Below are 12,806 nucleotides of genomic sequence, written 5' to 3'. Positions count from 1 at the left end.
AGGTATCTGTGAGTCTTCAGAGAAATTCCAAAAAAAATAATGATACAGGAGAGATCTCCCATCAGAGTGAACATGAGACGTGCCCACTTCTTGAGATTGTGTGTGGCCATTCGTCTTCATGTGGCATGAACTCAGGAAAGAAAGTCCTACTTTGAGTGGTTAGGAAGAGGACATGGGGATGGAGCATGGGCAGACCCAAGGCAGAGAATGGAAAGAGCGATCAGATGCTTGGCGTTTACTCTTCTTTATGAGTTTACTTTATTATTATTATTCCTAGCATTATTATTTATAGTCTTCCCTTTACTTTTTAAAATATGGATTTTGAAATTATCGACTTAACTTTGAGACACATCGACTGAGCCTGTCAGAGAGCTGGAAGCTTGTTAAGGTGGAGCATTCATGCAGATGTCCTGCAGACACCTTCCCCTGGGTGGGATCATTGGGCAGATTGTGCAGATTTCTTAGAGGAAACTTGTCAATCTTTATATTGGGCATTTTAAAATTAAGAGAAAGGGTTCCATGACCCCTTACCCAGGCTATAATCCTACCCACGAACAAGGTATTGGGGTCAGGCCTTCCACCACCAAGAGTCCAGCACTTCCTGCATGACATGTTCAGACAGCTCATATAGAAGAGTCCAGGGAGGACGGCGGAACTTTACAGGGCTGTTGGGATGAAGTTCGAGGTCCCCCTCACATGGCACAAGGTCAAAGGCGGTGACTTTTATCAAAATGAAGAGGCTCACGTAAGGACGTCTCAGTTTCTAGCACAAGTGTGCGATGCAAATAGAATTCGGATGTTTCCCATTTAGGTGGACTTCTCCCCACTCCTCTAATTTTTTGGTCACGATGATTCCTGAGCTCCTAAGATGCCTCAGGCTCACTCTCAGGCCCATGTCCAACACCCTCTCCCCCCACCCCCACACCCCCCGTGTATTGCGCTTCCGTGATGCTAGGCTTCTTTCTGTCCTTTACTTGTGCCAAGCTTCTTCTCAGCACAAGGCCATTATTTCAACTCTTCCCTCCACCTGGGGCCATTCTTCATTCACCTTGATCCTCCAAAGATGATTTCAGGGCAACCTTCAGCTCCCAGCTCAGACATCATCCTCATGGAGAGGTCCTTTGTGGTCAGTGTAGCCCAAGTGGCCACTTGCCTCAGTCACATTCTATTCCAATGTTTTTTAGTTATTTATGTTAAATACTGAATTTGGCTGAAATTATCTCATTCGCTTTTATGTGGTTAGTGTCATTTTCACCTGCAATGTAGGCACTGTGACATCATGTATATTATCTGTCTTGATCACACGTGTATCCCAGTGTCTAGATTGTAGCTGGACATATAGTGGGTGACCAAAATTGTTTGTTGAATGAACACATGACATAAACTTTGACTTTCCACTAAAGATCTTAGAGATACCAGTTTTCTAGTAAGCCACAGGTTTTCAGGAACTGACATTTCCAAAGTGCTGATGTCACTGAGGATGTAAGTGGATTATCAATATCATGGCAATATAGTCATGGACAGCTCTCTCTTTCCCTCAGGTTATTGCCTTTCTAAGAGTGGCAAGAGCCTAAGATGGAGATAGGAAGGAAGGGAGGAGGGATGAGATTTCAGAAGATCTCATCAGAGTCCTCTATCCTGTGAGTGAGGAGCCCCATTAACCACAAAGTGGTGCTTTGGGTTTCTCTGCTGCTGAATTGTAGTGATCCCCAGGGAATCTCTTAGGGAAGGATAACTATTGAATAGAGTGATTTTCAGGAAACTCTGGGTTCCTGAACACGATACCCTAACACATCCTAGCTCAACTTCTGACAAGGTCCTGTAGTTGAGTAGTGACCGTATTTTTGTGTGAGGCACAAGGTATACACTCAAAGGAGACAGACCTGGGATACCTACACATATGCATCATCTCCTCTACCCCAAAATTGGCATAAATGGGATCAGAGAGAGGCCTGAGGGTAAAAGACTATGTTATCAGAAATACCAGTTCAACAGGATTTGGGGAAATTCTGCATATTGGTTCAGAAGATTGTCAGAAAATCGCTGTGTCATCCCTGTGGTAGACCTCCAGGCTGGGTAATCTAATGTAACTTAAACTCCCAGGCAAGGAGCAGAGCAAAGTGTGTCACTAATTCATCCCACAAGAGAGGTGTCACCTAGAACTGTTAACTGCGTAAGTCTGGCTGAAGCCCTGGAACACAGGCTTATTCCTCTAGGGGAATAAGGGCCAGGGTGTTTTGAATAGTAAGAGAGTACTTTCCAGTCCTGCTAGCTAGAAAACCAAGGAGGAGATCTGCTTTGCTGGTGGTACCAACCTGGAGCCTACTGTATTCTGTTGTGCACACAAATGCAGTGAAAATACCATGAGGTGATTGGAAAACAGAGATGGAGGCACTATTCTTGGTTGTTGGTGGATTCTCCAGGAGTGGCAGTAATTGTTGGAGGAGGCTGCAGGAAGATTGGGGGGATCGGGATGTGCTGGGCCAAGCTCAGGAGCCATATGCCCTCAGCCAACCATGGCTGAAAGAATGCTCGTCTGCCGTCTTCTACCTGAGAAATGAAGAAAGCTGAGGGTGTGGACAACTTGGTTAAGTGGAGTGATGTCAACTAGGATGAGGATCTAGGCTCCTAAGATATCACCTTCCTCGTGAAGAACGATATTGATGCAGAACATGATCTGGAGCCTGAGTTCACAGGAAAGGTCATGTTGAAGGCTCCTTCAGGTCACTCACAGAGGGGACCTATTGGTTTTGGGGACTTCGACTTTGCTCCTAAGGAATTAAAATTAGTTTATGATTCTCCTTTGTTGACTCTGTCCTCACTCTTACTTTCTTCTGTAAATGGTCCTGTCATTTGATGGTTCTTAACATCTAAACTTTCAGCTCTTTGGTTCATCACTGTTCCCAAATAGTCAGTCAGCAAATCCTTCTTTATAACTTCTTTTACACTCCATTCCCCTTTCCATGACCCTGATCCAGGTGTGAACAAAATGTAACAATCCCATTGTTGATAATGTGATAACGACCACAAACTGACCAGGAGTTCAATTATTATAGCAAATAAGAGAAATACCTATTTTATGGGGGGTGGTGCCCGGATGGCTCAGTTGGTTAAGTGTCTGACTCTAGATCTTGGCTCAGGTCATCATCTGGTGGTTGTGGGAGTGAGCCCCACCCTGGGCTCTGTACTCACTGTAGAGTGTGCTTTGGATTCTTCCTCCCTCTCCCTCTGCCCCTCCCTGCTCTCTCACACATGCTCTCTTTCTAATAAATAAATAAATAACTTATTTTATGTATGGTTAAAACTGATTGAATACTAATAGACATTTAAACGGAAACTGCTATATTGAAGACATTCTCCTACATGCTTTATTTTTTTTTTAGAGCTTTTATTTATGTATTCATGAGAGAAACAGTGGAAGAGGCAGAGACACAGGCAGAGGGAGAAGCAGGCTCCCTGCAGGGAACCCAACGCAGGACTCGATCCCAGGATCCAGGGATCACTCCCTGAGCCAAAGGCAGACGCTCAACCACTGAGCCACCCAGGCATCCCTCCTACATACATGCTTTATACATATTAATTCATGTGATCCTCAGAACAACTCTGAGGCAGACACCATTATTCCCATTATATAGGTAAAAGACAGAGGTCACAAGACTAGTAAGCACTGTAGGCAATTTTGCTCCCAAACCCCATGCTTAACTACAATACTACACATTCAACAAGTAATTGATGGAAGACTACCTAGTGATAGGTAATGAAATGCAGCAGATACACAAAGTAAAGTCCTTTATCCACAGAACTTCCATGATAGTGGAGGGCAGGTGAAACAGACAGCAAATAAAAATACTTTATGTGAGATAATAATGACACCTGATATAATTTCAACCTGATGTGAGGAAGGGGATCAGAGGGAGGAGAATGGGCTGTTATTGCATAGACAGTAGACAGAATGAGCCACTCTGTGAAGGTGGCTTTTGAGAGAAGACGTAAAACAAGAACAAGAACCATGCCAGGCAGTGTCTGGGGAAAGAGCATCCATTCCAAGCAAAGGAACTGCAAACGAAAGCCACATTGTACTGGGCATGTTCTTAAAAACTGTTAGACCTTCAGCATGGCTGAACATGCAGTATATGGTGGGGAACTGGTAGGAGGTTAGGCCTTTGAAGAATACTGGTAACCTACTTTTTTCTTGACACAGAAAATGAAGCAAACACCTCCCTTATAGGAAATTCCTCTTTTTTTTAATGTGGAATTTGGGTTCTGGGGCACATATGGCTTTGTAGTGGTAAGCAAAGGTGTTGCTACTAGTGCTTGGGGGATGCTTTCAATATGACAGGTATTAAGAATACTTTTTAAGTCTTTCAATGTACTGAGTTCCAACTGGACTCAAAATAAATAAAAACTTGAAGAGCTACCATTTTCATAAAGGAGAAATGCATACACACACACCGAATATAAGCTCGTAGTTATTTTTCCTCTTGGATTTGCCTTCCTAGCATCTCATTAATATTTCTAATTTCATGTATCCCACGTTTCATAATTATTTGTGTATTTAATGCATAAATGTACAGAAATATTGTGAATGTTTAAGGTTTGAAGAGTAGTTTGCTGTATTTGTGTTGTAACTAAGATGGCTTCAACCCACTACAAACTTTAAGCCGGTACATGTTTTAGAGAGTTTTTCCATCCACACACAAAAGCTGCATGGAACAATAAAAATATACACATCCACAGGTTGAAATTCAGATTTAGTCCAAGGAAGTAGGCAAGGAACAGAAGTGAAGCCATCCTCCCCTTTGTCCTGTTCTCTGCAGGTCTCTGCTCCAGAGAGTGGCCAGAAATGATGTTTTTTTGGCAGAGTGGGCCCTCAGACAACTAATGTCCTGTAGGTCACTCCGAGGCAGATTCCCTTTCACAGAGTAGAATGGGAACCACTGGGATCTTTGACTTGAGAAGAGATATAATCTGACTTCTTTTGGGTCTTTTTTTTTTTTAATTAAGCTCTTTAATTATGTGTACACAGCTTTTAGAATGGTAGCATTTTGTAATATTTAGAGATCTTCAAGTTTTATTTTTTAATGCTGACCTTTAAATTGTCCTTTTTTTTTTCAAGAACTAGAGGTTTAGAACTCTTGTAAACTGAAAAATGTTTACTGATGATGTTACTAACAAGCACCTCAAAAAAGGCAGAAGGAATTCAACATGGGACTTCTTCTTAGGGTCGTCCTATTTTGTTGAGAATAGATAGACTTGGGGACAGGGGAAGCATGGACGTAGAGCTATTTCAAGCCTACTGTAAAAACTCAAGAAGACAATGACCATCGTAAACTACAGGGCTGGAGGTGGAAGGGGCGGGCAGAGACCTGAAGCTGTGTGTTTTGTAAGCAGAACCATTAGAACTGGATGACAGATTCCACCTGCTGTATTATATGTACTAAAAAGATAGGAATGACCCCCAGTTTTTGTTTTGAGGAGCTGGAATTCCATTCAGAATTATAATTAATCAAGAGACGTAAGGCTGTGGGAGGAACAGAGTTGGAGGACAGACTGAGAATTCAGCTTTGGATGTTTAATTTGAAATGCCCGTTAAAATTCAGAATGGAGAGTTTAGACAAGCCACTGGGTTTAGGTCTAGAATTGAGATGTGTCTATGCTGAAGACACTTACTGGAGAGCAGTAACACGTTGGAGAAATACTCCACAATGTTTGGGTTAGCCACACCAACCGATGGTTGGAAGACATTGCTGAGGCTGCTGGTCGGAAGCAAGGATTTTGTGCTGTGGGCAGAAGGGAAGGAGCGTCCAGTTCTTCCTGCTGGGTTGTGAGAGAAGCATCAGAAATGTCACAGAAACTGAGAATCGGCTTGCTCACAGGGGGACCCTAAGCTGCAAAGTTATAGGCCCAGAGATGGACAATATTTCAGTTTTGAATGTTGTGGGTTTCTGAGTATTTTGGAAATACAGAAGCACAGAGCAATGCCCTCCGAGGAACAGGAGGAGAGCAGGACGCATTGTTACTCCTCCCTAACAAGAGAAGGCAGGAACTGAAAGTAAATATGTAGAAACTTTTACAATTCAATTGAATAATTTTCTGTATATAGATCTAATAGTAAGACAAAAGCAGTTCCTGTACGTCCTTTTAATTTTGGTTTTTAAATAATTCACTTTCATTATGTTTTACAACATCACTGGTATGTAATAAATTTTCGGGAGAATTAGTCTTTCACCTCAAATAAGTTGAAAAGCAAGGACATAGAATATGAGGAGAGCATCTGGCCATAAATAAGAGTGGAACTAAGGAGCAGGACACACAGGCCTTTGTGTGTCACGATGAATTATTGGGATGTGATCTCACAAGACGCCCAATGTGTTTTTAAAAATATATTTAAAAACCCCTTAGAAAAATGTATCTCAAGCATGTGTCAAAATCTACTAATGTACTAACAGGCAAACCAGCAAGTTGTTGGCGTAATAAGAAATACGAGTTTCAGGAAGGGTGTGGAACTGGGGGAGTGACAAGTTTGAGAACCAGAATACGTACCAAGTCAGAGTGATTATCATTTCATTTCACAGATTCATAAAAACACGATGGTCAAGTGCATTCTTTATGCAGGAAGTCTATAGAAGGATGATCTGAGATACCGGGTGTGCAGACATATGGTCAGAAGAAGAAAAGCAATGAAGCAACTGATAGAGACCCAGCTTTGTCTAAAACTGGGGTAGCATGCTAGCTAATGGGAAAGCACCTGTGGGGCACACAGAGACCTGCAAGTCACAAGTTCTGATTTTCAACGTTGCCAGGGTTTTCCCCACAAGCTCGTGACACACATCACCCGTTTCTTACTTGAGGATATTTTATTTTGCTTTTCTGCCACAGGAACGAGTGTGTGATCGAGATGAGCTGCAGTGTTTCATCTTAGAAAGATACCGGGTTCCGTAGTGTAAAGGATGGAGTTAAGAGATCAAGACACATTTTCAGTGTTTACTGTGTAAATTGACAAAGGACTCAACCAAAGCAATGGCAGAAGGTAGGTCTCGGTGACACAATCCAACCCCAGCTAGGAGTTAAACAGCACACCGTTGGGGGAGAAAGCCAGTTTGCTTTAAGACAAGGCGATATCACTGTCTGTGGACTTGACTTCACTCTCCTCTGAAACTTAGCGGAGGTCATGCCAGTGGTTACAGGACAGCATTGGGCACAGGGATTAAAGAAAGACAGAGCTGAGACCTGGGGTGTAGATGCGTGAGGAGCTTTCGCTTATGTTGGGACGTGGCTAACATCCCTCGGAGAGTCATGTCATTCGGGAGCCCCTTTGTAGGGGTGTGTGCACCTGTGCTGCCTGTGGGTCCTGTAGGGACAGCTCTGCAAATGGCACCGTACATGGCAGTGAACCAGCCCGCACACAGCTTCTGTCTGGAAACCATTCTGACTCTCTTCTTAAATGTGTGCATACCCGGGGTTACTGAAAACTCCAGCCTAGGTCACCTCAAGAGGGAAGTAGTGTATTACTTGCTAACAAGGCATGTGTGGGATTCAGCTACAGAGATTGTATGACCTTTGTAATGCCATACAACTCTGTAAGATTGTATGGCCTAAAATAGCATTCAAGGACAATTAATCAACTGTCCTTGATCAACATATCAAAATATCATATCAATGATATGTCCATCATCATAGCACAATCCCCCCCACTTTTTTTTTCTTTTTGGGTTACTATGTCTTTATATAATCCATAGGAAAAATAAATATTTTTACATCATTGAAAACATAAAATAGAAGCCCTCTCAGCTGCCCCAAATAGGGTCAGGTAGTTGGTAGACTAATTCAAAAAAAGTCTGGTAGAGCGGAAAATGGAAAGAATGGCCTTTATATAATTGAAATGTTTTATTTCAACTGAATATACACATATTTATAAATATTTTCACTTGGGGATAAGGCTTTTACTTCAAGTGTCGGCCCCTGTGACTGGAGCCCTTTAGAGCATATCTAGCAGAAGCCCACCCGTAATTCATTAGAAAAACTTTCAGGAATTTACAGATGGGCAGGAACTTAAGGACATTTGCAAAATAATCTAAGCAAATGACACTTCTAGGTTTTTATGATTTTCCTTTCTTCTGTGATTTTCTTGGTCATATTTTATTTTATCAAAACACCATCTAGCTATATTACAAACAAATCATCTTTACTGCAATCATACTTCACCAGGCCATGCTACAAAATTACATGTCACAAGCAGAATAATTAGAATAATAAATACAACCATCGCAGGTGGTTTTGAGAACACCCATAGACAATTTAATATGTATGGGCTGAACCACACAGACATCCCAGAAAGCAATATGCTGGACACGCGTGTTTATTATACAGAGGGAATCAGCGGGAGCTTTACACAGAGAAGAGAGCACGCTGTCTAACTTGTTATATAGGGATCCCTGGGTGGCGCAGCGGTTTGGCGCCTGCCTTTGGCCCAGGGCGCGATCCTGGAGACCCGGGATCGAATCCCACATCGGGCTCCCGGTGCATGGAGCCTGCTTCTCCCTCTGCCTGTGTCTCTGCCTCTCTCTCTCTCTCTGTGTGACTGTCATAAATAAATAAAAAAAATATTAAAAAAAAATAACTTGTTATATAAAATATGTTCCCTGTTTATAAGTAATTTTCACAGTCACACAATTAATGATAACCATTTTTCCTTTGGGTGATGAAACATTATCTTAACAAATCAGGGGATTTTTTATTCTAGTATGGGTTGGGTCACTGGGCAGAGAAAAGGTCTAATTAATAGTAATCGATGCTCCCAGCAAGAAGACAAGCTATGTGCTCACTAGATAATCCACATATTCATAAGAAAAAAAAACCCCTCAGTTGTCAGGATGAAAACTTCAAGGCACATCAGTTCAAAGGGTCTTACATATCATCTGAAATTGAAATAATAGATATAATAAAATAATAAAGTAATAGATTTAAAATCTTAGTGTTTATAGTTCAAATTATTACAGTTGGATGTTAGAGTCATTGTGAAGTTAGCATTATGACCACTGCAGGGTCAGTGAGCTGCAAGATCCAGGCCATTTGAGCCTTCCCAGAGCATTGTGCTCCACTTTATTTTTTAAAAAAATTTTTATTGTCAATTTGCCAACATTTAGCATAACACCCAGTGCTCATCCTGCCAAGTCATTGTGTCCCACTTCAGCAGCAAATATGATGTCACTAGTGGTTGTTTTAGGTCCGTTATTAAAATAAAATTATGTCCACTAAAAGTTTGAACACATCACCATGAAAACAAAGCAAAATTACAAACAAAAATTAATGTGTTTAAAAAAAATTAATGTGTTTGATTTATAATTAATATAATAAGAAACTAGTATTAAATTTTGAAAAAAATTCTGGTAATAGTGATCAATGCTTTCATCACTGGAAAGCCCAATTCGTTAGTATTGAAATCTTGCTCTTCGTTTAAGGCCCACCTCAAATTTTCTTTCCCCTCTTCTCATCTCATTTATTCCAAACTTTCTTTTTTTTTCTTCAGCAGGAATAAATATTTGTTCTTTTGGCTCTTATAACTCTTAGTTTATATCCATTTCATAGATCTGATCGCTGTGCATTGTCATAGTTTTCTTTCACTGTTCATGTTCCTGCCTCTCCTTCATCCCTATAAGCTATTAATTTCTCCTTTTAATTTTTCCATTTTGCATGGAACCTGGTGCATAGTGGGTTTACTACATAGATGCCTACGCAGATGCCTATGTCCTAGATAAGATGACGCCAGTAGCTTTGGATCCTGTTCTCTATTCAACCAGGAAAGCTAACCACGGCCACCTTTTAGTTTGAGTATTGTCCTCCCTTAAAAAACCTTATCCTTTTCTCTTTTTGCCAAGTGTGAGTTGTTTTCCAGTTTGTTTGTTTTGGGAGAGACTGTGAGCAGGGAGGGACAGAGGGAGAAAGAGAGAGAGAATCCTAAGCAGACTCCACTCTCAGCAGGGAGCCCAATGCAGGGCTTTATATCAGAACCCTAAGATCGTGACCTGAGCCAAAATCAAGAGTCCCATGCTCAATCCACTGAGCCACCGAGGCATCCCTGTTTTTTTGTTGTTATTGTTGTTGTTTTTTAGCCAGGCATTGGACAATGTGGCATGTAGACCGACTCATCCTTTTTCTGGAATGGGGAAGAAAGAAAAAGGGAACAGTGGTCTTAGTCTTTGGAAATGTTGACAGCATTGGGACAGGATTGGTAAAAGGCCAGAGAAAATGTTCTCCCTTTGACTTCTGTAGCTTCCCTCAATAATTTTAAGGTTTTTTGTTAGATTACTTTGGTTGCCACAGGCATCCCCAGAACTCTTTTGAGGGCAGTCTTCACCTCCTGATTCCTCAGACTGTAGACAAGGGGATTAAGTAGGGGAGTAACCACAGTATAGGTCACTGCCACCAACTGATCCTTGTCTGAGGCAGACTTGGATCTGGGCCTCAGGTAGATGATGGACGCACAGCCGTAGTGCACGATGACCACTGTGAGGTGGGAGGCGCAGGTGGCAAAGGCCTTCCTTTTTCCCTCAGCCGAGGGGATCTTCAGGATGGTATTAAGGATGAAGCCATAGGAGATGAGAATTAGCAGGAAAGGCACCATGATCACCAAGATGCTGAGGCTGAATAGAGCCAGTTCTTTCACATGGGTGTCTGTGCAGGCCAACTTAATAACAGGTGCCATGTCACAGAAGTAGTGGTTGACCCTGTTGGGGCCACAGAAGGGCATGTCACAGATGAGATTGGTGGCCACCAAAGCAATGAAGAAACCTGTGACTCCAGACAGGGAAACCAACCCCAACCCTAGCCTTTTGTTCATGACAAGTGTATACCTCAGAGGCTGGCAAATTGCCACGTAGCGGTCATACCCCATCACAGCGATGAGAAAGCAGTTGGTGCAGGCAAAGCCAAGGAAGAAGAAAAGCTGGGCAGCACAGGCCACAAAGGAGATGCTCTTGGTGGCTGAGAGCAGGTGGACCAGCAGCTGAGGGATGATGACAAATGTGTAGCAGGACTCAGAAAAGGAAAGGATGAATAAGAAACCATACATGGGAGTGTGTAGAGTCCGGCTGCAGCGGATAACAGCCATGATGGTTGCATTGGCCAGTAGGATTGTCAAATACAGGAGAAGGAAGATGACAAACAGCAGTAGCTGGAGCTCCCCCAGGCTAGAGAAGCCCACCAGGACAAACCGCGTAACCATAGTGGTTCTATTGAAACTGTGCATCTGGATGACTTCTTTCTGTGAGTGAGTTTGGGAGAGACAAAAGGATGACTGTCATTGTAATAAAAACATTTTTCTGATGCTTTCTCTTTCAGTATCATATTTTCAGGCCCAGAATATTGATAAGTCTCTCTCTCTCTCTCCAGGTCTCTCTCTCTCTCTCTCTCAACAAAAATACTCCCTTTGATGACTTTTACAGGAAATTATTAATCTCCAGTAATGGAAGAATGATTAGCAATATTATAGAAATATACAAAGATTAAAAAAAGTAACAAAAGAAGCAACTTCGATATTTCCATAGACTATGTGAGGACATGAGAAAGTCTTCTACTGTAATATGAGAAAAAACAAAATACAAGCCATATTTACAATAAGATACCAAGTCATATTTATGATAAGATTAGAGGTGATTTGGGTTTGCTTTCAGATATATTTTTATATTTTCCAAATATTTAACAATAAATATATTTTAATTTGATGATTCTAAATATACTTCACTGTTACGTATTCCAGAGTATTTCTACCTCTTTTGGGTGGAAAAAAATACTATCCAAACATAAATAAGAATGATTTACTGCTTCTAAATATGATACTATTATTTTTCCAAAATGAAAAAAAGGCTTTTGGAATATCCACATATCTAAACTATGCGCATCATTTATAACATCTGTTAGTGCAGATGATTACTGATAGCATGATACACCTGTCCTCTGACCACTGGCAGTCACAGTGGATGGCCTGCTAGGATGGGGGCAAGCAAGAAAAGCACATGTCACTGGCCAAATGTAATCAGCAAATGTGTGCAACAATGAAAGCAAATACCATTTTTATTTTTTAAGTTCAAGAACAATTCCTGGCAGAGAACAGTCTGAGAATCCAGCTCATCATTTGATCTACATCAGAAGGCATGTTGGAGGGTTTAGAATGGGGACGATGAGGTGAAGAAAAGGTAGATTTCTCATGTTGCGATTGGGAAATGCAATTCCACTATTCCTCTCGAACCGGGCTGTGTGTTGCACTTCTGTTGTCAGAGTCTGCGAACAGAGACCTCAACAACCTTCAAACCATATCTCCAATGCTCTCTCCACATCACACCCTTGGAAATTTTTCTACCAGTGTGTAGTTCAGTTAAGGTACAGAAGGAAGAAGTGGTAATTGCCTCTTGAAAGCAAAATTTCTCAGCGTATAATTTCAAACACTTCCTTTCCTTAATTTTCTAGAGTGCCATTTTATAACACATGCTTTCATTCAGGGGGAGATGGCTAGCATGTCTAAGCCATTTTATTGCTAGAAATGTTAACAAAATAAAAATAACACCTATTTCATAATACAATAACATCCAGAGCCCTAAATCATCTTATTTTCAGAACCAGGTTCAGGATTTAGGAGATACCAGGAATACTTGCACTACTCCACATCCCTCAACTTCTTGGCTCCTCCAATGGCTATAAAGTATAAGGAGAATGTGGGACATGATGAGGACTCAGATACAGAAAAAAAACAGACCATATATATTCTCCAATAAACCTTCCCTGACTATTAGAGTCCACATAGATGCTTT

At 41.4% G+C, this 12,806-nt stretch overlaps 1 protein-coding gene across 1 annotated transcript; it reads right to left on the bottom strand.

The window, feature by feature from the left end:
- Positions 1 to 10,300: 10,300 nt before the first annotated feature.
- Positions 10,301 to 11,248, bottom strand: LOC112642825 (olfactory receptor 10T2). Its single transcript, XM_025420633.1, has one exon. It carries the CDS (start codon positions 11,246 to 11,248, stop codon positions 10,301 to 10,303), a length of 948 nt encoding a protein of 315 aa, XP_025276418.1.
- Positions 11,249 to 12,806: the final 1,558 nt, after the last annotated feature.

This window comes from Canis lupus, chromosome 38, assembly GCF_003254725.2.
Source record: "Canis lupus dingo isolate Sandy chromosome 38, ASM325472v2, whole genome shotgun sequence".
NCBI lineage: Eukaryota > Metazoa > Chordata > Mammalia > Carnivora > Canidae > Canis > Canis lupus.
This window is presented reverse-complemented; position numbering and strand designations above follow the sequence as displayed.